Source organism: Genypterus blacodes, unplaced genomic scaffold (genome assembly GCF_046128005.1).
Source record: "Genypterus blacodes isolate CSIRO-AG114 ecotype Tasmania unplaced genomic scaffold, CSIRO-AGI_Gbla_v1 ptg000115l_1, whole genome shotgun sequence".
Lineage (NCBI taxonomy): Eukaryota > Metazoa > Chordata > Actinopteri > Ophidiiformes > Ophidiidae > Genypterus > Genypterus blacodes.
This window is the reverse complement of record NW_027466919.1, coordinates 182,918-208,511: the sequence shown is the minus strand read 5'-3', so window position 1 is coordinate 208,511 and position 25,594 is coordinate 182,918. Positions and strand designations below refer to the sequence as shown.

General features: G+C 47.3%; 2 protein-coding genes across 4 annotated transcripts; one reads left to right on the top strand and one right to left on the bottom strand.

The window, feature by feature from the left end:
* Window positions 1-9,559: 9,559 nt before the first annotated feature.
* On the bottom strand, window positions 9,560-12,153 carry LOC143009749 (E3 ubiquitin-protein ligase TRIM39-like). 3 transcript variants are annotated; one of them, XM_076161820.1, is made up of 2 exons: window positions 12,065-12,153; window positions 9,560-11,344 (listed from the first exon to the last, which is right to left on the bottom strand). In XM_076161820.1, exon 2 carries the CDS (start codon window positions 11,337-11,339, stop codon window positions 9,699-9,701), a length of 1,641 nt encoding a protein of 546 aa, XP_076017935.1. In that variant the 5' UTR covers window positions 11,340-11,344; window positions 12,065-12,153; the 3' UTR covers window positions 9,560-9,698. The 3 variants fall into 3 exon arrangements, 2 of the variants coding, with proteins under 2 accessions (XP_076017935.1, XP_076017934.1); XM_076161819.1 differs by having other exon boundaries at window positions 9,560-11,341; XR_012964711.1 differs by lacking the exon at window positions 9,560-11,344 and adding an exon at window positions 11,373-11,953.
* A 7,525-nt stretch (window positions 12,154-19,678) lies between these two features.
* Window positions 19,679-25,341, top strand: LOC143009760 (WW domain binding protein 1-like). The gene is made up of 4 exons (XM_076161826.1): window positions 19,679-19,889; window positions 21,829-21,931; window positions 22,367-22,528; window positions 23,200-25,341. Exons 1-4 carry the CDS (start codon window positions 19,827-19,829, stop codon window positions 23,670-23,672), a joined length of 801 nt encoding a protein of 266 aa, XP_076017941.1. The 5' UTR covers window positions 19,679-19,826; the 3' UTR covers window positions 23,673-25,341.
* Window positions 25,342-25,594: the final 253 nt, after the last annotated feature.

The following is a 25,594-nucleotide window of genomic DNA, read 5'->3' as shown; positions in this document are numbered from 1 at the left end:
ATAAATTAAACTGGTGATTACGTCATCATTCAGCACAGCATACAGTGAGTCACAATCTGAAATCTCAATGTTACATCACTCGTTCGCATTGAAGCGTTGCGTGTTCGTTGTGTGACTGAATCGCTCCCCCTTTAGCTCTGATCTCGCATTTACTTTCAAAAAAATCCAATTTTCTTCCAATATTTCTGTAGATAATTTGATCTTTTGTCTGTGCACAATAAAGAGATTGCAGGAACTCCAAAACTCCAAATCACAGCCTGAAAACCCCGGCCTGCTTCAGTGTGAGGGTCCATCAAGGTGACAGCATGACGATAAGCATTCTCAGCAAAGGATCAGGCAAGACATAAGGGAAGTGTGTGTGGGTCCAACAGTTGCCATAGAGCCATTAATTACCCTGTAGGACACACTCTCACACTCCTGTCGTGTGTGTGTGTGTGTGTGTGTGGGGGGGGGGGGGGGGGGGGGTACATCCTAACCTGACATGGATCGATGGTGTAACGCCTGTCTGTCTCAGGAGAGACACAGGGCGGGAGACTAGGGCAGGTGACCTCACCCCTGCCTTCAACTGTACGAGCCAATAACTGTCATCAAACCTCCCAGGGTTTCTACTCCGGCTGACTCATCATACACATCATACATGTACAAAGGTTTGCACGCAGCGAGAGGAGAACAAAGTTGGATCTCTGCTACATTTACAAGTTATTCAAAATACAAACTGTACGTTAAAATGAAGAATGAGACTTTTTAGCAGTTTCAAGTCAATAATCTAGAGGGTTTTTATGTCTAAGACCATCCAAATCTGTATTTTTAAAGACTAAAGCACCATTGGGCCTTCTTATGTGGCGTTGATATGTAGGGTGGGCAGTGTTACCAGTGTTAGCAGTGTTACTGGGAACAAAAGAGTGTTAATATTCCAATAAGCGAGAGTCAGAATGTGAAGAAAAGATGTGTCAGGGTGGAAAGAAAAGGAAAAAGAGGGAGGAAGAGTGAAATTCAATTGTACTGGGACATTTAGTCATTAGAGCTGACACAATAGAGGCAAGGAGCGGAGAGAGAATGTGACCAAAGAATAGAAGAGGAAGGGAGGAGGTAGAGCAGAGAGACGAAGGAGGGCACTGCTGGAACGAGAGAGAGAGAAAGAGGCAGAGAGAGAGAGGGAGAGGGAGAGAAAGAGAGAGAGGCAATGAAAAACTGCATTTACTGAGAGAGGCGAAAGAAAAGCCTGAGAGCCTGCAGGAGCGTGTGTGTTAGCGTGTGTGTGTGTGATGGCGTGTGTGCACCGGCCTGTATGTGTCTTTATCTGACATAAACAAAGGAGATGGGAAGGAAATGAGATGAAAGCGAGGGATGAAATGGGTTTTAAATGGAAATGTGCGAAGGGGGGAAACAAGACGAAACATCGACCGCCACATAAACGCCCCCATGGGGATGCTACGCTCATTACATATGCAAAGGGACAAATGTCACTCTGAGCCCTGCCATCAGTGCTGTGACAGAGTGGAGCTTCACCTGAGGGTGGCGCTAGAGTTGTTACCTCAATGAAAATGGCTCAGCTTGTCAGGCTCAGATGTGCTAGGAGCTCAAACGTCCTCAGCCAGCCGTCCTCAGTCAGCCGTCCTCTGGGTACATCTGGGTGAATCATTTTAAAGCCTGTATGTGTTGAATACCCTGAGGCTGCCTCTGCCAGCAGTAGGGGGCGCCAGAGTTGCTCAGGTGCGTCTGCGGCTCAAAGGGACGGTGACTGTGACTGCAGCAACCTGGACCAGAGTGCTGCTGACTTGTGTTTTCGCAATTTGAAGTTGTGAATTGAAAAGTCCTTCATGTCGTTAATAAATGCTCACATTCAGTTCAAACTGCCGGAGGTGGTATGTGGGCCAGCTGGAGGTGCGTCTGTGGCCAGCTGATAAAGAAGTCAAGCTTCATCTCCATGCTGGAGGCTTTGGGGGGCCGTGCAGCAGCTGTATGAGCGTCTTTTCCTCTCTCTTCTAGGGTCTTGTACTCTATTTTACTCTAAACAAAGCAATTCAGAGTTGACCTTAGTCAACCTTTTTTGCGATTTCCTTAGTCAATCCTTTTTTTTTTACATGGCGCCGTCTCTAAACAGCACATCCTGCATCTGTGTCTTTGTGTTTTGTGTTGTTTTGTTGTTGGGTCGCTGCGTCAGAACAGCTGCTCGCCTCTCTTGTTTCCTGTCCGCCGAGCAGCATGGTAGTTTGAGCTGCAGCGACTGAGAGGGTCGAGCCGCACGGCCGTGACCGCCACTCTCGCCGTTACTCAATCTGTCTGACGGCCGAATGACTCAGTCGCTCCTCCAGAGGGCTGAACTCTGGGCCTCCTGCTGTAAAGACCGCATAAATCTGCCTCCTATACCATCATCAGAAAACCCTCTTTATTCTGACTCAGGTCACAGCAGGTTGGAGCGGAAGGAACTCCTGGTAAGTTTCCAGGTCAGAAGGAGGAATTACCACGCCTGACAGCACGTGTCCTCATTTCATTGCTAATTATTTACACATTTAAGCCGCACAGATGTTGTTTGTTTTCCTTCACCAACACATTGAAGAGCAAATCAAATCTGTAGCTTGTGTATTATTGAAAAATGGAGCTTTTCTCTTGCGATGTAAATCCGATGTTTTCCGGCCAAACGTGTTCACACCTGCGGGCACATTTACACACACATCACAAAATCCTCACTGTTATCATGTAAGTGGATGAACATTTCAACTTGACCTCAGGACAGGATTTACTGTCTAACACACACCTACAGGCGTTTCCTTCAGAGAGAAGGGAGTGAAAGGAAGTCTGTCAGATGGACCTGATGATTGTTGTTGCGTTTGTTACTGTGGATGATGTAATGATCCTGTGGAGGATAATGGAGTCCTACGACGGTCTAACCAGCTCCACAGTAACGCTCCAACTCATGAATCAGACTCAAACCATTGAATTGGAGTCGAGCCTGCTGTGGTCACACGAGCAGCGTTGTGAGTTAGACGGAGTGATGTATGTGTTTTTGTAATGATTGCCATTCCATTATTCAGTTAACTGGCATTCTGCACTTATTACGCTCACTGAATAATGGAAGCTGATTAATAATTTACCAAGGGCTAAAAATGGCTCTGGTTTGAACTGTAGGATCACAATTAGTTACAGTATGATGAGGGAGGGGAAGGAGGCCACAGAGAGAGAGACAGAGGAAGGAGGAGACAAAGAGAGGGACAGAGAAAGGAGGAGACAGAGAGGAAGGAGGAGACAGAGGGGGAGGGAGAGAGAGGAGGGTGTCCTTCCAGTCGTCACCCGGCAGAGGAACATCTGGGCTGCTCAGCTTGACCTGCTGGCCCCCAGGACTCCAACACAGAGCAGGTGGAACATGGAGGTGTGGATGAACTTCTGTAGAACATACATATCCCTCTGAACCACACACACACCTCCGGCAGAAGTTACAGGAAAGCTGGACATGTGATGTCATGTTACATAATCTCTCTCCTCCTTCCCTTCTCTGCAGTTTGAGAGAGAGAGAGAGAGAGAGAGAGAGAGAGAGAGAGAGAGAGAGAGAGAGAGAGAGAGAGAGAGAGAGAGAGAGAGAGAGAGAGAGAGAGAGAGAGAGAGAGAGAGAGAGAGAGAGAGAGAGAGAGAGAGAGAGAGAGAGAGAGAGAGGTGTTACTGAACGTCTCGTGGGACTGAAAGTGCCATTCAGAGACTCTGATAAGTGTAAATCCATCTGTTATTGTTATCCAGAAAATCTCCACAGGACAGAAACGTTCCATCAATACCTGCAACACATAGATTGGCCTCGACTGAACTGATTCATGAATCACAACTGCTGTAATTACACTCATGTTCATGTGAAGCTTCACTTCATCATTACATCAGACTCAGTCAGAGTGCACACACGCACACACAGACACACACACACAATGGCAAATACAATTTAGTTGTTTCAAATATTCTTCACTTTAAAGACTTTAAAGCAAATGATGTCACAGTGCTGAAACAGTGCCCAGCAGTTCATTCACTTAATGAAACACACACACACACACACACACACACACACTCACTAAGCCCTTTATGCTCTGAGCTGTTTTAACAGACAGGACAGCAAACAACAGGAGGTCAGGCTTCCGTGCTGCCATCTGCTGAAGCTATGGGGACGCCATAAAACACCTCCGCCCATCGTTAAGGTGACCCCGATCCCTCCACCCCCCCCGCCCCCGGCACACACACACACACACACACACATTACTTCCCTTTCTCTCCTTATCAGGTGGAAGTAATTTAACCTTTGAGCCGCTGTTCTTTACAGCATGATAATGGCAATATGTCCAGTACTGAACACACACACACACACACACACACACACACACACACACACACACACACACACACACACACACACACACACACACACACACACACACACACACACGAAATATAATGAAGGGTCACTTCTTGGGTTATGTCATATCATAATATCTTCATTCGATGTGTGTTTTCTCTGATTTTACAACTTTCAGGCCTCTTAGCAGCACACCTGAGCGCTCACACACACAGACACACACACACACCAAGACAATCGACTGGGACAGGGGTTTAGATGGTCTGTCACTAGGTGCAATGAACAAACCCTCAGACACACACATACACACACACACACATTACATTACATTACGATCATTTGGCAGACGCTTTTATCCAAAGCGACTTACATTACCACCCTTCGCAGAGGGGGGAGCAATTGAGGGTTCGGTGCCTTGCTCAGGGGCACCTCGGCAGGGACTCGAACCGGCAACCCTCCGGGTCTTAAGCGGAAGCTCTACCCACTCGACTACTGCCTCACACGCACACACACTCTCTTCATCTCAGCCTCGTGTCCCCGGGGATGGACGGAGGCAGGTGAGGGGAGATTAATGACACGTAAACAATATGACAGCAGAAACACATATGGGCTCACTGGAGGCGGCCAGGGAGGGAAAGAGGGGAAGGAAGAAGTGGAGGAAAGTCAGAGCAATGAAGCTGACCAACGCCACACACACACACACACACACACACACACACACACACACACACACACACACACACACACACACACACACACACACACACATCACTTTGCTAGTGTGGCCCTGAGTGTCGCTCCCTCTTTCTCTCTTTCATTCGAGTAAAGTGAAGCTACTGTCCAAATGATGACAGCTACACCCATAACACAGCAGCGCTCCGTTAGCCTCCATAATGAGAACACACTCCTTTAACACCATATATCCTGTTCTAATGAGCTCAGTCTGCATCACATCGTTTCATTCAGGCGACTTTGGGTCCATAAGTCTGGAACATTCACAGAGACAATGTAAGTAGGTCAGGACTGAGACGACAAATACTGACAGCTTACCTGTCTCTACTCAGAGTGGAGTAGAGCAGCGCATAGTAGAGTAGAGCAGAAGAGAGTAGAGCTTAGTAGAGTAGAGCAGAAGAGAGTAGAGTTTAGCAGAGTAGAGTACAGTAGAGCAGAAGAGAGTTTAGTAGAGTAGAGCAGAAGAGAGTAGAGTTTAGTAGAGTTTAGTAGAATAGAGCAGCCTAGAGCAGACCTCCGCTCTCATTTAACGTTTGACATTGACATTCACCCCTCTGTCAATCGTAGATAGCATTGGGGTTGCAGAGCAGCAGCCTCGTCCTTTGATATCTCTCAGCCCAACGTTTCTGTTGTGATGTGCTGCATTCAGGCTCGGTGCCCACTGCTGTGATGTAACCGTGGCTTCATAATCTGGCAACTGCAACTGTTTCTTTTCTCCATTGTCTGTGCTCATAAATGGACGCTGGCATGAGAGCTCAGTGTGGTGAATGGTCTGAATCATCAGAGGCTGAGCTCCACCTGGAACCACAGGTGGAGGCAATTAAGGAGCTGGCAGGACAGGAAGCCAGCAGCACTCAAAGGAACCTGAGCAACAGATTTGAAGAAATAATATATTACGTGTGATGAACAAAGTCACAAGTGACTCCATTATTTAGCTCTCAAGTGGCTGCACACAATTATTTCAGGCTAGTACCAAAATAACAACCAGTTGATTGATGTTGCTTTGTTTGTTGAATACATTTACGATATCAACATGTACACAAATGGCTTCTCTCTCTTTACAAAGGAAAATCTATTTGTTTCATTTGCTTTTGCTATGTAAGCAGAGAGCCTGGATGAGTGGAGACGCAATTAATTCTATCAGAATCGATCGAGGGTTAGACAGGCAGAGAGAGAGAGAGAAAGTCACCACAGGGAAGTGTGCTTGACTATGCAAGGCCGTTTCCTTCCTGTGAACGTGTGAGGGGTCATTACATTACACACACATATCAGATTTCCTTACCATTTCTTATCTCGCGTGATAAAATGGTGCTCTCTCTATTTTGTCTTCTTCTCAGTGCCGTGATGCCGTGTGATGACCACTGACTGTGAACAGAGATGGAGGAGGATGGCTGAGATCTATGGGCTAAGAAAGAGTGAATGTTCCATGGGAGAGGAAGAGCTTCAATGCAACAAGTGCTCTGGTTCTTCATCTCCGCCTCAGAATGTGATGAAGCGCAGACTTTAGAAGGAGAAAGTCACACTAATCTTCTGCTGCTGCATTGTGAGTAATTCTAAATTCTTTTGTAGTAGCAAGCTTTAAAAACACGACACGAACCCAAGCAAAAGATTCCAACTAGTTTGTGCAGAAGAGTCAAAGGGCCGAGACGAAGCCGTGACCTCAAAGCAAAACAGCAGGCAGAGCAGCGCTGACTGCAGTCATTAGCCTGGATCACAGGCTTTGTTGGATGTGTTTCATGGCTGCAGTCGCACCAGCAGTCACAAATACATTTGAAGCCCTGAGTGTGTGGGAGCCATTAGCCACAGAGCCATGTTATTATGAGCCTGTCACCTCAATGATGAGTGGAGCTATTGTGAGCAGAGCAGCAGAGTGTACGTGGCATTTATACGGAGCCATTACAGTGCAGGGAGAACATCATGCTTGAGCCCAGCGTATTATTAAAGTCTGATCTTTTCATTGTGGGTCTGAATGATCTATCCACTGCTTCTCTCAGGCTGCCTAACATTTATTACTCTAATACATGCAGCCATTACCGGTTTCCATATTACAGTCATGCACAAAGGAAACCAAGATGCAGTTAGCTCCTCGCTGTGGTCAGGGGTGAGTGTGAGACGCTCAGTCGACTCTGACTGATCTGACACGCTGCAGACGTCTTGGACGGGATGCACATGTGCATTGGGCTGCTCTCATGGCTTGAGCAGTAATGAACACTAACTGTCTCCGGAGACGTTGTGGCGTTCGTGTGCCGTTGGGTGTCTCCTAATTAAAATTGTAAATTTGCTCTACACGACCCCATGATCTTCTCCTCTGGCTTTCTGTAATTGGTACACGCTTTTAGAAAGGTCACAGGCAAAACAAAGTCAAAGCTGAATTGGGTTGAACTTTGAGCAGCGGCAAAGCAGCGGCGCTCACCTCGGTCTCGTCCTGAACCATCCTGCCTGCGAGATCCTGCAGAAGGTTCCATCTACCTGTCAAAGCTCTGAGCTGCTTCCTAAACGTCTGCTGTCTCAGCAGACGTCAGCCATGTTTCAGTCTTTCATCCAGAATCAGAATCAGAATCCGAATAGCTTTGTTGCCAATTAAGTTTAGGAATTTGTTCTGGTTGTTGGCGTTCAACATATAAAACAACAACTGTGCAAAAAAATTAATTAAAACACACAAAATTAAATAAATGAACTCAATTAAATTGAATTAAACGTGCAAGTTACTTATAGGTAATTATATAGTCAGTGGCAGACCCGGGCCTTGTTGATGGGGCCCATTGCAGAAGGGAAGAAACTGAATTTGTGTCGTGAGGTTTTGGTCCTGATGGACCTCAGCCTCCTTCCAGGGGGGAGGGTTTCAAACAGTTTGTGTCCAGGGTGGGAGGGGTCGACCACATCTGTCTACAAAACAAGGAAAGAAGCCTCACGCAGCCATGAAGGAGACAGACACATGTTGGACGGCCGCTCTGTTGCCTCTGGGAGACGGTGACTGAAAGCATTGTTTGCTCTGAATAAACTTGGGAACTTTGAAGTATTAAAGAAATTTCATCCAATTTTCCCCACTAGCTGTTGTTGGATCAATACATCTTAATTTGCATCAGAAATAGTGTAATAGAAATAGGAATGAAGTTTGATGTTTAAAATGGCAGAGACACGCAGAGCGATGAAGAGGCTGAAAGACACAGGAGCGGTGAAGAGCACTGAGCTGCTCTGGAGGTCATCTGACGACTTACCGACTCATGTTCCCTTTGTGTGAAACGTGACCTTCTTCTTCTTCTTCTTCTTCTTCTTCTTCTTCTTCTTCTTCTTCTTCTTCTTCTTCTTCTACAGAGCGGATCATTTCAGGCCCAACACTCAGTGCCTCCCTGCATTATTCACAGATGTGCCTCTGTCTTCTACAGGATATGAAGTAATAAACTGACGCTCTCAGCCGTCACACTGGTTCCTTCTCCATATGTTTGTTGTTGAGGCTTTATTGTTCCTTGGTTCTTTTCCTGGTGCTGCTGTTTAAGATTCAGCCTTGATGCCTTCAGGGGAACAGCCAGTGATTGAATCTGGGTATATTGCAGATAGACAAGCTGTGAAATATTCATCTGCTCCCTCCATATTATTGCCCCATAGGTTTGATGGGAGTGAAACAGGGAGCGGCAGAAAACAAGGAATGAATACTGAGAATATAAGAATATACTCTAAACTATAGGCTGCTTTCACAGCAGTTCATCCTCAGTAAATAAAACATGGGTTGTGCCCAGTGAGGATGTGTTTACAGCGTTTGTGCTTTAGCAGCCTGTTAAAGTGAATTCACACTGTGCTGGAGTTTATGATCAGCCATCGCTCTAATGAATCAAATCGACAAATAAACCATAGTTAAACTATAGGTGCACTTCACTAAATCAGCACGTGTTGCTATAGGTTTCATCAAAGGTCTATGTGTGTGTTATAGTGGTTTGCTCATATATTGGTGTTTACTAGTCTAGTCTCTTCTTAGCACGTCCAGTGCTTCTGAGCTCAAAAAGTTTAATACAGAGGAAGCCAACTCTTGAACCAATACACATGACTCCATCTTTGAAGTTCTCCCTTGAAAAGAGACAGCTTCTGTCAGGCTCTCTCTCTCTCAGGCGTGTACGCTGCAGATGGCGGGTCTTGTGCTGTTGCTCCAATCACACTGGGATCAACTAATTTCACAGCTAACTGATCGCAACCACTGTGTCTGTGTGTGTGTGTGTGTGTGTGTGTGTGTGTGTGTGTGTGTGTGTGTGTGTGTGTGTGTGTGTTTTGAAGCCATATTTCCTTGATGTTTATTTTGTTTACATTTTAATCATTAGAGTCGTCAACATTGACCTGACCTCACGTCTGAACGCGAAAAATATGGATCCATCTCTTTTCCCCTAACCTGAGTCGGCCCCTGCTGTGCACGCCGCTCACTGCACTGCTATGAAGACAGGAAGCAGGAAGTAGGACTTCACAGGTGTGTCAGTTTTAGCAGTTTTACTTTGCAGTGATTCCCTGGGGTTCAGTAAAGCTGAGAGAAGAATATGACATCATCAATGAAAAAGAAGAATGTGAAGAAGAAGAAGTCAAAGTAAAGACAGCAGATCAGATCATCTGGACCTTAAATGACAGAGAATCATTACACATCAACTCCAGCAGGTTACTCAGTGTGACTGACAGCTGAGATGATAAGAGGGGCGGAGCTTGTACCACCATAATTAAGACTGGGACTGAAGAATGGGAGGAGCTTGTGAGTGAAGGAGCGACCAGTGAAGGAGAAGATCAGAGCTGCAGCATCCACATCATAGAAGGAGACCAGACCCTCCTCATAGTCCACAAACACTCCCACCTTCTCTGGCTTTGACTTCAGACTCAGACGGAGAGGAGAGGCATCACAAGCTGAGAACTCATTTTCATTCCTCAACATAACAGTCCAGTAACCATGCTGAGGGCTCAGTGTGATGTCTCCCTTCCTCTTGCTCGTCTCTGTGGTCACTCCTAAATCCCACTCTGTCTTTCCTTTGACCTGAACCTCAAAGTAAAATCTTCCTGAGGAGAAACTCTGCTTTCCTAAAACACAAACACTTGGATCAAATCTCTGTGGTTTGTCTGGGAGATTCTTCCTCACATCAACATGATGAACTTGTTTCTCATCATTAGACAGGATGAGTTTAGGATGAGCTGTATCAGGATCCAGAGTCACGTCCGCTGCAAACTGCTGGATCCTCTTCAGCTCCAGCTTCTCCAGCAGCTTCTTCACCTCCTTACTGATGGTCTCCTCCAGCTGAGCCACAGCTTTCTTCAGGCTCCCCTCATGTGACCTTTGATGGAGTCTGACCTGTGTCCAGTCCTTGGTGGGAGGAGCATTGCTGATGAAGGAGAAGCTTTGGAGGAGGTGGAGGTAGTCACCAGAGAGTAAGAGCTTCTCCACCTCAGCAGCTGTCACCGTCAGCTCAGAGAGTTCCTGCTGCAGCTCTTTGATGAAGTCTTCAGCCTGTTTCTCTGTGCTCTTCTTCTCCTCCTCCACGGTCTCCATGAAGTCGGCCTGGATGTCCTCCACATGCTGCTTCAGAGTGGCGAAGATCTGAAGTCCTTCTGCTTTCTTTCTGTCTGCAGCTTCCCTGCTGAGCTGTTCTGACTGGTTGATCTCCTGGATCTTCAGACGTCTCTGCTGGATCTTCTGCTGAATTTCAGCTACTGTCTTCTCCAGCTCGGCCTTATGTCCTTCACATTCTTCTGTCAGAGGAACAAACTCATGGTACTTGGGGTAGAAAACAGCACCTAGCATGTATAGACACAGCAGTATCACAACAGGACAGATGAGGTACACACAGATCTTCTTACACATCCTGTCCTCCAGGTTGTCCACAGGATGGATCAGCTGGTGTGATCTCAGGCGTGCTGCTGTCAGATGAGGCTCCAGATGAGTCTCACAGTAGGAGGCCTCACACTTCAGGCAGGACTTGATGGCTTTCACTTTGGTTCCAGTGCAGAAGTCACACTGAACTTCTTCTGGTTTGGCAGCTGGTTCCTCTGATCTTCTACTGGCTTTGTTTTTAGTGGACTGTCTGAACTCAGCAGCCATCTCAGATATGAATGTGTTGACCTCCAGCTCAGGTCTTGTGCAGAACATCTTGTTACACAGAGGGCACACACACTGGACGTTACTGTTCCAGTAATGAGTGATGCAGGTTCTACAGAAGTTGTGTCCACATGATGTGGAGACTGGATCAGTGAAGACGTCCAGGCAGATGGAGCACATGAACTGATCTTCAGACTGCAGACGGCTGGCAGCAGACATGTCTGCTGAGAACAAAGAAGACAATGAGGGCCAACAACTCTGGAATGACACGACCACTGAGAGTCTAACAAAACTAAGAGTCTGGAACCACAGCAGCAGCTTTAAAGCTCCTCAGTGATCAACATCTGATTACATTCAAGGAATGAAACATGGAGACACAACGTAGCTGTAGTTACATAGTTCTGACTGTGGGGGCATCAGAGGGGAAACCACGGCTGTGACCTCAATCTAAAGGTCAAATCCAACAGCTGAAGATCCGTTAGCGTGACGTGTTAGTGTGGAAAGGTTCAGAGCTCAATCATTAGGATTAATTTAATATTGATTATTAAATGAAGCTTATGAAAGCTTATTATGAAATGAAGCTTGTGTCTCTTTGCTTCTATTCTGACTGTTTAACTCTGTTAAAGTTTCATTTTTCACACTAGAGCTGAACTTGAATCAGGCTGCATTCACTTCACTTCGTGTTGTCGTGGGTGAGTCTCACTGATTCACTGACACAGCTTAACATGCTCACTTCCCGCTGCTCTTTTCCCGCTCTGACGGTGTAAACACAGTGAGGAAGAAGGCCGATCCATCGGTCAGCTGGTTTGTCTACAAGCAGCAACACGTGAACACTGAAACATGAGTGAAGCCTTTTAGAATGAAGAAGTGAAGTGAGCCGTGTGAGAGCAGCTCAGCTTTGGGCTTCATGCTGCTGAAACACTCAAGATTGTGTCTGGACTCACCAGAGTTTGGCTGAGACGCTGCTGTGCTGTGGACAAACTTCTGATCCTCTGGCTTTTCTTCTGCTTCAGTCCAGTCGACTGCAGCTCTGTTCTCTGACTCACTGACTCATTTCCTGTTTCTCTGGAGGATCATCAGGTTGATGCTCCGCCTCTTTGTTTTGTTTAAAGGGTGCAGCTGCAGGTAACAAACAGGACAGACGCCTCAACACACAAGCAGAGGAACAGAGGAAGACGCTCAGTGTGGAGGTTTCAGCTTTTTAATGTGTGTGTGTGTGTGTGTGTGTGTGTGTGTGTGTGTTGAAGCCATATTTCCTTGATGTTTGTTTTGTTTGGATTCCGATCATTAAAGTTGTCACCATTGACCTGACCTCACGTCTGAACACGTAAAATATGGATCCATCTCTGATCACCTAACCTGAGCCGGCCCCCTGCTGTGCACGCCGCTCGATGCACTGCTATGAAAGCAGGAAGGACTTCACAGGTGTGTCAGTTTTAGCAGTTTTACTCTGCAGTGATTCCCTGAGGTTCAGTAAAGCTGAAGCTTGTGTTACAGCAGAAAGAAACAACGAGAAACATCAGAGACAAATGTGATGTCATCAATGGAAAAGCAGAATGTGAAGAAGAAGAAGTCCAAGTAAAGACGGCAGATCAGATCATCTGGACCTTAAATGACTGACGAGAATCCTTACACATCAACTCCAGCAGGTTACTCAGTGTGACTGACAGCTGAGATGATCAGAGGGGCGGAGCTTGTACCACCATAATTAAGACTGGGACTGAAGTATGGGAGGAGCTTGTGAGTGAAGGAGCAGCCAGTGAAGGAGAAGATCAGAGCTGCAGCATCCATATCATAGAAGGAGACCAGACCCTCCTCATAGTTCACAAACACTCCCACCTTCTCTGGCTTTGACCTCAGACTCAAAGGGACAGAAGGGTCATCACAACCTCTGTACTCATTTTCATTCCTCAAACTAACAGTCCAGTAACCATGCTGAGGGCTCAGTCTGATGTCTCCTTTCCTCTTGCTCGTCTCTGTGGTCACTCCTAAATCCCACTCTGTCTTTCCTTTGACCTGAACCTCAAAGTAAAATCTTCCTGAGGAGAAACTCTGCTTTCCCAAAACACAAACACTTGGATCAAATCTCTGTGGTTTGTCTGGGAGATTCTTCCTCACATCACCATGATGAACTTGTTGCCTATCATCAGACGGGATCAGATAAGGATGAGCTGTATCAGGATCCAGAGTCACATCCACTGCAAACTGCTGGATCCTCTTCAGCTCCAGCTTCTCCAGCAGCTTCGTCACCTCCTTACTGATGGTCTCCTCCAGCTGAGCCACAGCTTTCTCCATGCTCCCCTCATTTGACCTTTGATGGACTCTGACCTGTGTCCAGTCCTTGGTGGGAGGAGAATTGCTGATGAAGGAGATGCTCTGGAGGAGGTGGAGGTAGTCACCAGAGCGTAAGAGCTTCTCCACCTCAGCAGCTGTCACCGTCAGCTCAGGAAGTTCCTGCTGCAGCTCTTTGATGAAGTCTTCAGCCTGTTTCTCTGTGCTCTTCTTCTTCTCCTCCACGGTCTTCTCCGTGAAGTCTGGATGTCTTCCACACGCTGCTTCAGAGTGGCGAAGATCTGAAGTCCTTCTGCTTTCTTTCTGTCTGCAGCTTCCCTGCTGAGCTGTTCTGACTGGTTGATCTCCTGGATCTTCAGTCGTCTCTGCTGCATCTTCTGCTGAATTTCAGCCACTGTCTTCTCAAGCTCGACCTTCTTTCCTTCACATTCCTCCGTCAGAGGAACAAACTCATGGTTCTTGGGGTAGAAACGGGTGGGATGTCCTCTCTCTATTTTTTTCCTTTTTTGTTTTTGTTTCTCTCTCTCTCTCATTCTCTCTCTCTCTATCACATGATGATGCAATTTGTACTAGCCTACATTGCTGTTTGACATCATCCTGTATGAACTGTAAGAACTGTATGTACCCTATGACATCATTGCACCTGCACCTCCAATCCAGTTGTACTCTACCTTAGGGTCTATGTATAAAGTTTAACAACAATAGTAGTGATAATACAACCTTCCCTCCTTCTCCCTCTATCTCTCTCTCATCTTTCCCCTCTTTCTATATAAAAAAATGATCTCCAAAATATCCTTCAATAAAAACAAATTGCAATTAACAAAAAAAATGTTACAGCAGCACAAGCCAATAGAACACTGTGACTCATGAGGAGGGGACGAGCCGGTGCACAGCAACATAACATCACATCAACTCTATAGGTACATCAAATCATGTGACATGGAGCATCAGATCCCCACAGCAACAAGGGGATGCTTCTTGAGTTCAAGTGTTTCCTGACCATGAGGCCACACCAAGCTGCTCTCCATGTTAATCAGACCAGAAGAAGAAGAAGAAGTCATCCAGATCCCTCCTAAAGAGTCCCACGAATATTTTCCCACAAGCAGCATCAAACAGCCCGACTTTCAAACCTGTGGCCACGTTTCCACGAACGCTGGTCTGATTTTGGTCTGCACTGCAACCGAGGCAACAATGAGAGTAAGACGTATTCAGAGACGGAGTTAATAAGACTCTGCAGATGCTATTGCGTAATCGTCCACATGCAGGTGCATCATCTGGGCCTGCGACTCTCCTGCAGGTATCTACTCCCATAACCAGGAAGCCAAAGAAAGCAGAGAGAAGAAGAAGAGCTTCAGGAAGATCTCACTGTCACCCCCAGGAAGAGAAACGATGAGCTAACTCTGATCAATAATCTAATCTCCTGTATGTATTCACTTATTGCTTCCATTCATCCAGGACACCATTTATTATTATCGTTACTATTTACTTCTTTAAATCTGATCAAATAAAGATGTTATCAGTGCATGACAGCTTGTGATGGATCTATTATGGAAAATGAACTTTATTATTGTTTGCTTTGTAGCGATCAGCAGCAGCGGCGGTCGAGCGCTCAGAGGGGCTTCGCTCTGACTAAACATTCATCCGTCACATTCCCAGTCTTCATGTGTGTGGAGATTACAGAGCACGTGGCCAAATAATCCCATTTTCCCTGGAATGCAGACGAACGCGGCAACGAGTCGCCGGCTGCTCGCCTGCAGAATTAGATATTGATTTCCTGCTCTTGGGTGCTCTCTGATCTCTGATGTTGTCATCTCTCCCTCACCACCCTCCCATTCTCTCTCTCTCTCCCTTCACACCACCTCTCTCGCATTGACCAAGTTGTGTGTTTTGCTTTTATTTACTGAGCACACAGCAAGTTTCCCTTTCTGAACAAACCTCCTCATTTGCTTCATTGATTGTCAGTCATTACTGCGGTGAGAGCGAGTGTTGGCACTTAAGGCCCCAGTGGAGCCACAGACGGGTTTATCTTTGGACGGTTCTTCAGAGACAACTGAATTAAGGGGACTGTCAGGTTCCTTGAAATAAAGACCCTTACCCAGACTGTACTCTGAGCGGCGCTGTTGCCTCCCCCAAACCCCCCCATCCCCGCTCACTGGCCTTACTCGGGATCGGTCTGACTTCTCTCCCATCCTAACGTTTCCTCTGCAGTAACGTGTTTGTTCCCACATGGTTTCCAGGTACAGATTGCATTTTAATGTTAAAGTGTAAACGAGGTAACGATGTCATCATCCAAGGCCAAAGAGTTTCGGTTGAAGCTTTCATGCAGCGCTGTGATATCTAAACTCGTCCCAGCAGAGGCATAAACACGAACACGCACAGCTTTCAAATCAATCACATTTATCTACAACACACTCTCACACACACACTGCTGCCGCGCTGTTAGGCAGCTATCAAATGGAAAGTGTATCTCAGTAAATACATGTATGTATATGGAGACTATTTTAATCTATCAGGCGAGTGTGACAGGCCTATTTCCTCTGAGCCGGAGATGCTGATGGTTGGGAGGAATTCAAAGCAGCATCAATTTGTCACGTCCACGCCGGCCCAGCCCGCCTTACTGACAGCATCCCTTCAGCAGAGCCCAGCGGCTCTGAACATTACCACATCTGCTTCCTTCTTACATCCCAGCATTGCTCATGACGGCTCTCTGACCATGTTATCGGCTCTTTTTACATCTGGAAATGAGAGTCTGTAGAATGTGACAACGGCTCTGATTAAACGCTGCAGCGTAAAAGCTGCAGTGTGGAACTTCTTAGTGGATCAGTTTATTTACAGTCTGCCATTGCCCTGATGTTTGGTCGCATCCTGACACGTGTCACTCTTATTGGCGAGCTTATCATCAGTGTGAGGTTGATGTAAGCAGCAAAATATATATTCAACCTTCCTGACTCCTTATAGCCTAAAACAAAGATTCTTAACTGACTTATTTCTTCCTTAAACGACCAATCAAAGCTGGAAGTCTTTAAACAATGACAGCTGATGATTGATTATTCATATACTATATGAGCTTTGTCCTGACCTATTTTATAGCTGTTATAGATGTCGTGTTTATAAAGGCTGCCGAAATGAATTAGAAAATGTATTGAATCTGTTTGAGACTGACACCAAGTTCACATGAAATTACATTTTTTAATTAAATTTGATGTCTTTTAAGATGATAGCCTTAAACAATTAATATATTATAATCAATAATCAAATAGCCCGGGCTGCAGTGATGAATGGAGGTGAAGCTCTCTGGGTGAGGACAGTGCTATACCCCACTCAATGAGTTATTGTCTTTATCTCAGTGAACCGTTAATCACTTGGTTTTCATTCTGTTTATTGTGATTGTTTTTATTTTGTACTCATCAATAAAAACCTGGTACTTCTGTGCATCCTGAGTGAAAACAGGTACTGTCTCTTTGAGGGCCGCCCCCGAATAGCCGAGCCTGCTCTGACTAGCATCACCCACATACGTGTGCGGTCAGCGCGTCAAAACTGATTTGTGTTAGGCGATGACATCACCGCTTCACAGCAAAGGACCAATCAGAGTCAAAGCTTTCTGTGCAGGTCCAGACTGACAGGTTTGTCTCCCTTTGTCTCTGTGGATGTCCTCAGGTTTCATCCCTGACAATGTCCAATGTGAACTTGGACACACACCTCAATACATCAAAATGTAGTTACACACACACACACACACACACACACAGACAGACAGACTGATGGACGAGTCTGTCCACCATCTCTGCTCCACTAACACTCATAACCTGCTCTCTCTCTCACTCTCTCTCTTTGCCTCTCTCGCTCTCTCTCTCTCTCTCTCTCTCTCTCTCTGTGTGTGTGTCTATGTGTGTCTATCTCTCTCTCTCTCTCTAAGCTTTAGTGAATCTGCCTCACAGGACGCACGGTTCCGAGGCCAAACGTATTAAACAGGTTCTGATACTGAGGAGTAATGTCCCGTGTCGTCAGAAATTGGATTCCTCTCCGGCCTCTCCTCCATCCTCGCCTGTCTGCGTGTCATTTATCAACTGTGTCAAATACAATCCACCACACACACGCACACAAACACACACATACACACTCAGAGGTTAGATGCACACCACACTCTGCCATTCCCTCATAGAGACGTAATGGTGCAGACTTCTATCAAACAACACTGAGGTCTAACTGTGGCACATGCGCAGCTCGCCGTGCTAGCCTGCTAGCCAGGGGTGGGGTGTGTGTTTTTTTGTGTGTGGGTCGTCTTCAGCTGCTCAGAAAGAAATATAAATAACTTCAGCACTTAATTGACAATAAGATGCAGCGATGACAGCTGCATCCAGAGAGAGAATCACACCAGTGTTCCCGTTGTCTTCATATTGAAGTTGCCAATTGTATCGCGCATGTATTGGGACTGCGACCCACAGTGACCAAGACCCACAGTGACCAGGAACCACAGTGACCTCACTCGGCTCTGTCATGCATGGCTCATTAACGCTGAGCGTCACTGTAAAGCTGCTGATGGTCTTTGCTTCTGCAGAGGAAATCTGCTGTGTGTGTGTGTGTGTGTGTGTGTGAGTGTGTGCACGTACGCCTGCCTGTGTGTATGAGAAACGCTTATGTCAGCACAGGAGGACAAAGAATCTAAAGTTACTCATTTGTGTTTTGTCCATCATGGAAATCTTCCTTCACAGAGCTCAGATGTCATGTCATTTGCATTGGCAACGTGTGCGTGTGTGTGCGTGTGTGCGTGTGTGTGCTGTCAGCTCTTTCCGTCCTCTATGCTATATAAGCGTCAGCCCCCATGATGCCTGCAGAGACGCTTTACGACATCGCTAATGTGAACCATCTCAGGATGTCAGAGAGGTCGTGGGGCTTTAATGAGGCCGGCGCTCGCTCACCTCAGACCTCACAGAACCACTTCATTTGATTTATTGGACCTTTATTTGAAATATATGAGCTTATGATTTCCAAATATAAAATGAAAAAAGCCTTAGGATGACAAAAGTTTGAATTTACAGGCTTGTAAAAGCAGAGAATCTAGATGAAGAATCCAGGATCAATCCAAACATGACTGAGCTTTACACACTCTGCTCTCACACTCACTCATGGCCTGTGTGTGTTTGTGTGTGTGTATCTGTGTCTTGTACGCCTTTAAGACACAGATTAGACCAACTGAACCCTCTAACCCTTGAGTGTGTCTGACCCCTGGTGACCCTTGGCCAGGTCAACTGCCTCAGAGACGGATGGATCAAGATTTAGTGTGCGAGAAAAAGGCCCGGCACACACACACACACACACACACACACACACACACACACACACACACACACACATACATACATACACACACACACACACACACACACTCTCTCGCTCCCTCCCTCCCTGTCTGTCTCTCTCTGTCTCTAGCCTTCTCTCTCTGTCTCTCGCCCTCTCTCTCTCCTTCTTAGTTGCATAATGGAAGCAGCAGATTTACACTGTCAGCAGTTTCTCTCAGGTCAAGGTCAAACGGTGGCTCTCTCCTCGCTACCTGCATGTATGTGTGTGTGTGTGTGTGTGTGTGCTTGCTTGATGACTGGTTGTTTATGAGTAATACATGTTGGGATTTGTTACAGGCCATGACTCTGACCGTCCATTGAGTGACGCTGTAGCACTCGGCTATTGTAAAGCATGTGGAGGGGGCTAGTTACTGTCCTTACCCAGAGTTTCATAAAGCCTTGCCTGCATGATCACAGAGGCAGAGCGACACACAGAGCTGCAGGTCTGCTGACACGTCGCAGGCATTTAGTGTCACAAACAGCAGGAACCAGAGCAGATGGTGAGCGAGCGAGTGCGCAAGTGTGTGTGTGTGTGTCTGTCTACTTTAACCTTTATTTACATCTGCTACATGGATGTGTGTGTGCAGTATATGCTTATATTTACATTATGAAAAAACAACGACGCACAAGCATTTGGTGAGCAGACAGGAACGCCGGCTCAAAGTCAGGTGGGTGGCCTGAGTGAAAACAGTGGGAATATTCAATTTCTTCTTTCGGTTTAACGTGGTAAAGGTCTAAAACCCTGCTGGTCCCACAGATCCTGGCCGTCGCACACTTCGCTCCGCTCCGTCCATGTCCGTGTTTATCCATGTTTTGACTCCGCCCAGTGACAGTGCCGTATGCGTGTACGGCGAGGACGCTGGTAGAGTGACATCATCAATAACCAATCGCTGTCCGAGATAGACGTGAATCGGCCAATGGCAGCGCGAGTGAGAGGCGGGTTCTAAGAACAAGTTCATGAAGGTGTAAGAGCTCCGGCTGTTGTTGTTTGTGTTTGCCACTAAGGCAGACGTTTCCAGCTATGTAACTAAAAGCTTTACCGGGTAAAGTAGATTAGGTTCTGGTTTTACGGGAGATGGGTCTACTGAAGTCCAACGCTGGCATGGACAACGCGGCGACAGCGGCGACAGTGGCGGAGGTAAGAGCTACGTTAGCAGTGTAGCCCTAGTGAGGTTAGCATAGCACGAGCTCGCTAGCCAAGCCCAGCTGGCTCTCACTTCCGGTGTGTACTCTTCCAGCTGGACGTCACTCTTTTTGCAGCTTCGTTACTTTGAATCAACATCTTTCTTTTAAACACGGAGCCGCTGCGTGTTTCACTGTCAGACCAGCGGCCAGGAGGAAACAGAGCAGGGAGCTAGCTCAGTGTTAGCCTGATGTTTTGGGATAAATGTCAAAGGCTCACCTTTAACCTACAGCAGCAGACATGTTTATACTACACTCTTATACTCTGCGGACATGAGAAGTGGGCGATATTTACTGATATAAAACCACCAAGCTGTCGTCACTGTGCATACTTAGCTAAGGTAGAGACAGGAAACGTCACAAACATGACAAACATCAGTAGGAAATCAACAACATGGAGCTACAGCAGCTCACATCTGAACCTTTGATCTGAATTTAACGACAGAAAAGGTGCCACAAATGCAGAATAATACATCAGAAATAACATAAATATCAACAAATAACGAACAAGTAAGTGAAACAGAAAACGCATAGTTCCATTCCGTCTGAGTTTCACTTTTGAGTTGAACTTCTGCTAAATAAAGTTCATCAGCGGCACAAACGCGCCGCAGTGAAGAGACGGAGACGTGAGGCTAGAAGCTTCTGCCGCCCCCTTCAGACTGGAGACATGGTGATGATGTAACGCGACTGAGCTGGAATGCAAATCTACCTGCTGAAGAGAGGAGCTTGTGTGGCTATCATGCTGCCCCACCTTCATGTGTACAAGCCGGGCAGCAGAACATGAAGGTGGGGCAGCAGCTGAACATGGAGCGTTTTATAAAGCACAGAAATGAGTCTGCTCATCTGTTAAAGTGACTAAACCAAGGTACTGTGAGCGTGCGGTGACCTCAAGCTGCAGTTTGGTCCATGAGGGTCAGAAGGTCTGTAATGTAGCTCAGGACCAGCTGGGAGACGAGCTGGCAGGCAGAACTGCAGGAGGTTCAGTTGTTGGTGAAGTTCCCTGCTGCTGAGTAACGGAACCCAATATCTGTAGCCGACCGTCAAATGTGCCAAAATAAAAGCACGAATAACTCCTGAGTGTATTTGAAGGAAAGTGTGTGTGTGTGTGTGTGTGTGTGACTATAATGTAGTGAAGTATGTGTGTTGGGTTGTTCTGCTGTATTAAAAAGCTTTTATTTGATGTGACAACAAACGTCTGGGTTAGTTTCTGATCTGTGCGTCCTGTTGCCTCAGTAAAATGGTTTCCCACTCGCCGCTGCTTCATTTGTCGTCGTCCTGCTGTTAAGATCAGTCGACCCGCAGGTTTGTGTTCCTCCTGCTCCGCCGTTCTGTCCGCTCCGGGGACATTTGACCTTCTCCTCGGTCAGACCCAGGCAGCTCCTGGACCCGGCCGGAAGATAAACAACAGGAGCCGGTCCGGTTTGGCTCAATGTTTCTATGGTGAGGTTGTGTTGTTGGAACGCGTATGAGCGGCGTTTGAATCTGGCGTTGGTGGTCATGCTGTCATTTCCTCCTACTTTGGGTTTTGTACTTTTGTGTTCATTTCCTTCTTCTGGTTCTGATATTAAGACTTGACCCGTGAATGAGGTCGCTGTAGTTCACATCACGGCAGGAATGCGGTCAGAAATGACTCACAGGCATTCTATAGCTCTAAACGTTCCCTCTGGTTCACATGGAGATCACAGATTTCACCCTGAATACCAAGAATACCTTTGGTCTGCTAAAGGCCTGGTTTGACTCCGCCCCCTCCAGCCACTCTGCCCGCCCCTGGACGGGACTGCAGACCTGCGGTTTCATTCAAGAAGGCCTCAAATGCATCCTCCATTATGACTTTGTTGTGGTAGCTTCTCCCAGCTTACGTGTGTGTGTGTGTATTGTGTGTGTGTTTTTCCCAGAGCAAGCTGGTGTGCCAGGGAGCCAACAACCAGAGCTACATCTGTGAGGTGGGACACTGCTGTGGACAGACGCAGTGCTGCAGTTACTACTACGAGCTGTGGTGTGAGTTACCTGAACCTCTCGTCCGTGCATTGTAGGAATCCTCCAGCGTCGGCAGGTCAATCTGTTCCCAATACGGCCTGAACCTTCAGCCGTCTGGGCCTCAGGCTACCAGGCAGATGCACATGGAGGAAATGATAATAAATGACCTCATCATGCTGCTTAGTTCTGTTACTTGTTGTATTCATGGCGTCAAAACGATGTACTGACTTAACTGCAGTTTCAAAGTGTAATGTAATGAGCAAACCTTGCAAGAGTGTGAGTACAATTCCTGCTCGTTCTCCTAATTCCCTAGCGTCAATCTGCCTTAAAAACCCGGCATGCTCCAGGTTTTTGTGGCGATTTGTGCAAAGACAACAACACCTTTCCCCAGTAGAAGTATTTGTCCTCAGATGTGTTGAGTGTCTGAGCTCCGCCTGCTGTTCTCCCCCACCGCAGGGTTTTGGCTGGTGTGGACTCTGATCATTATCCTGACATGCTGCTGTGTGTGTCAGCACTGGCGCTCCAAGCAACGCTTCCAGCAGCAGCGCCGGCAGAACGAGATCAACCTCATTGCCTACAGAGAGGCTCACAACAACACTCACCTGCCGCTCTATCTCAGTAAGTGTGACCGGCTCTTTATTCATGATGGAGAATGGAGACGTTCAAGGACCCACTGCAGTGTGAAGTGTTGGTGTACATGAGGATTCAGCTGCCAGCACACACACACTCACTCACACTCTCTCACTCACACTCCCTCGCTCGCTCGCTCGCTCTCACTCACTCACTCACACTCTCTCACTCACACTCCCTCGCTCGCTCGCTCTCACTCACTCACACTCTCTCTCGCTCTCTCTCGCTCTCACTCACTCACTCACACTCGCTCACTTGCCCACTCGCTCTCTCACTCACTCACTCTCTTTCTCTCTCTCACTCGCTCACTGCCTCACTCACTTGCTCACTCACACTCTCTCACTCACACTCCCTCTCACTCACTCACTCACACTCTCTCACTCACACTCCCTCTCACTCTCTCACTCACACTCCCTCTCTCACACTCACTCACACACACACACTCTCACTCACACACACACTCTCTCACTCACACTCCCTCTCTCGCTCTCACTCACTCACTCACTCACTCACTCTCAAGCATGTTATGAAGCATGTTATGAAGCATGTTATAAGGCATGTTATGTAACTCTTGTGAATCCCGTCTCCATCCCTACCTGGCGTGAGCAGAGTAACATTTCCCCTCTACTGTCTCCACCTTCTTCTTTGCTGTTCTCCAGGATTCTTACCAACCTACCTGCTGCCGGCCTATGAGGAGGTGGTGGACCGCCCGGCCACGCCTCCCCCTCCCTACACCCCTCTGCAGCTGGCGCCGCCGCCTGCCGGCCCGCCCGAGAGCCCCCATGACCCTCGCTGCCCCGCGGCCACCGCCGACCCGCCAGACAACGATTCGCTGCACCCGGCCACCCCCGAGTCCAGCCAGACGCAGCTCCACGCCGCCGTCCACCCCAACAAGGACTCCACACCGGGCAGGTACCGGCGCTTCACGGGGGACTCTGGGATCGAAGTGTGCGACGGCCAGGATCTGTGGGACCAGCAGGGCTTTTTAGGGAGGGAAGAGGAGACTGAGGAAGAGGGGCCGGAGGAAGAGGAGGACCCGTGCGATCGCCAGAGTTTGGAACGCGCCCCTTTAAGTGACGCGGCCGTCCAGGGAAACACAGAGGAACACGCGGTTCCACGCTCTCTTAGGTAATTTGGTGATGTCATCTGCAGTCCTGTAACGAGACTGTGGGGCAGCAGTTATATGCAATAATGTACCTTTGGTGCTCAGGGGCTTTTGGTGTGTGTGTGTAGATGTCTGTGTTAAAGCATCGGTTTAACTTTCAAGCTTCTTCTTGCAAAGTTTGCCTGTGGCGACCTCGGCTAGGAGCTCCATCAGTCTGGATTCATGTTTGCAGAGATGACGTCGTGTCTTAGTTCCATCACACCCAGATTCCTGACACGTTTGAGAGTAAGGATCCAGACTTTTAAAGGAGGTGTGTAGCACATGATTGGAGTTTGTGTTGTATTGAATGTGTTTCCTGTAAGAACCCGTGCCTGTGGAAGTGCCTACAAACTGCCTTAGGAAGCCGCACCGCCACACGGGGGCGCCGTTTCACAATGTCCAACATGCCTCTGAACGCCTTCACCGCTTATTTTACGTCCACTTGTCTGCGGCGCCTCTTTTACGACACGCGTCTCAGACCGAGCTCAGTCACGCCCCCTGGTGGAGAGCATGTTGACGAGGCTCCAACTTAACGAGGAGGTGAAGAAATCCAGGAGGGGGGGTGTGAGAGCAGCGTTGTGACCTCAGACGCACTCCATTTGATGCCCAAATAAATGTATGATGTTCCATGTTGAGTATCAAGATGAGATCCATGCAGGTAGAGCAGCAGCCGCTCCTTTGGCTCAGCTGCTCTGTGTGAGCGGAGGGAATCTCTCTTTGGATTTCCTCCTCCAAGCTTTCTTCCTTAGCCGCTTCTGGACTTCTTCTCCTTGTCATCCCGCAGAGCTCTGGGTCAGGATCCCTGTGTTGTTGCGGGCCTGTAAAGCTCTTTCAGACATTGTATGTGATATCAGGCCGCACCAATAAATCTGACTTGATCTGTGAGTGATGACATTGTCGGCACTCAATGGGTTAAATTGGAGCAGAAATTTGGCGCTCTCTCTCTCTCTCTCTCTCTCTCTCTCGCTCTCTCTCTCTCTCGCTCTCTCTCGCTCTCTCTTCCCCCCCCCCTTCTCTGCCGTAGTGCCATAGCCTGTAGCTCTCCAGTGGGGTCCTCAGGTCTGGAGCCTCTAGATCAGTGAAGCCTCCAGATCTTCTCTTCTCTTCTGTTCATGACCTATGCAGGATTTGTGTTTTCTTCAGTTTGCCACTCAAAGCTGAGATGAAAGGCCTCATATTACTGTAGACTGGAGACAATGTTGTTGATTGTCACAGTGAAGGTTCATCCTGCAGGGATTCTGTGGAACATCTTTCCCCTCCATGTTCAGGACATTTGCCCTGCACACACCCACACCTACACACTGGTTTAAGGTGGATTGATGCAGTGCACTGCAGCTCATGGTTACACTCCAAGAACACAACTCCTGTTCACAAACCCTCCTTGTTTATATGATAAGTTGCTTTGGGTTTACACACACACACACACACACACACACACACACACACACACACACACACACACACACACACACACACACACACACACACACACACACACACACACACACACAGAGAGCACTTTCCCAGATGCAGCCTTGAACAGTTTCCCTGCAGCTCCTCCTGCTACTTTCTGTAAATATTTGTTATCCACTGAATGAAATTATATTTTTCTGTGAATTTTTGTATGAAATATGTGGATTAAAAATTGGAGAACACATCCTGTGTGTGTGTGTGTGTGTGTGTGTGTGTGTGTGTTTCTTGGAACAGTTTGCTTTACCGTTTATTAGTCATGAGAGTAACATGAGTCTTTCCCTTGTCTTTTAGAGATAACACACTTTGCATCAAATTCTTGACGAGCTCTAATTTATTCCCTCTAACAAGTTCATACACTGAAGCTGGAGGAGGAATTACATACAGAACATTGATGAATGTCCAACTGAACCAGCTGTGACCTTTGACCCAGTAACACA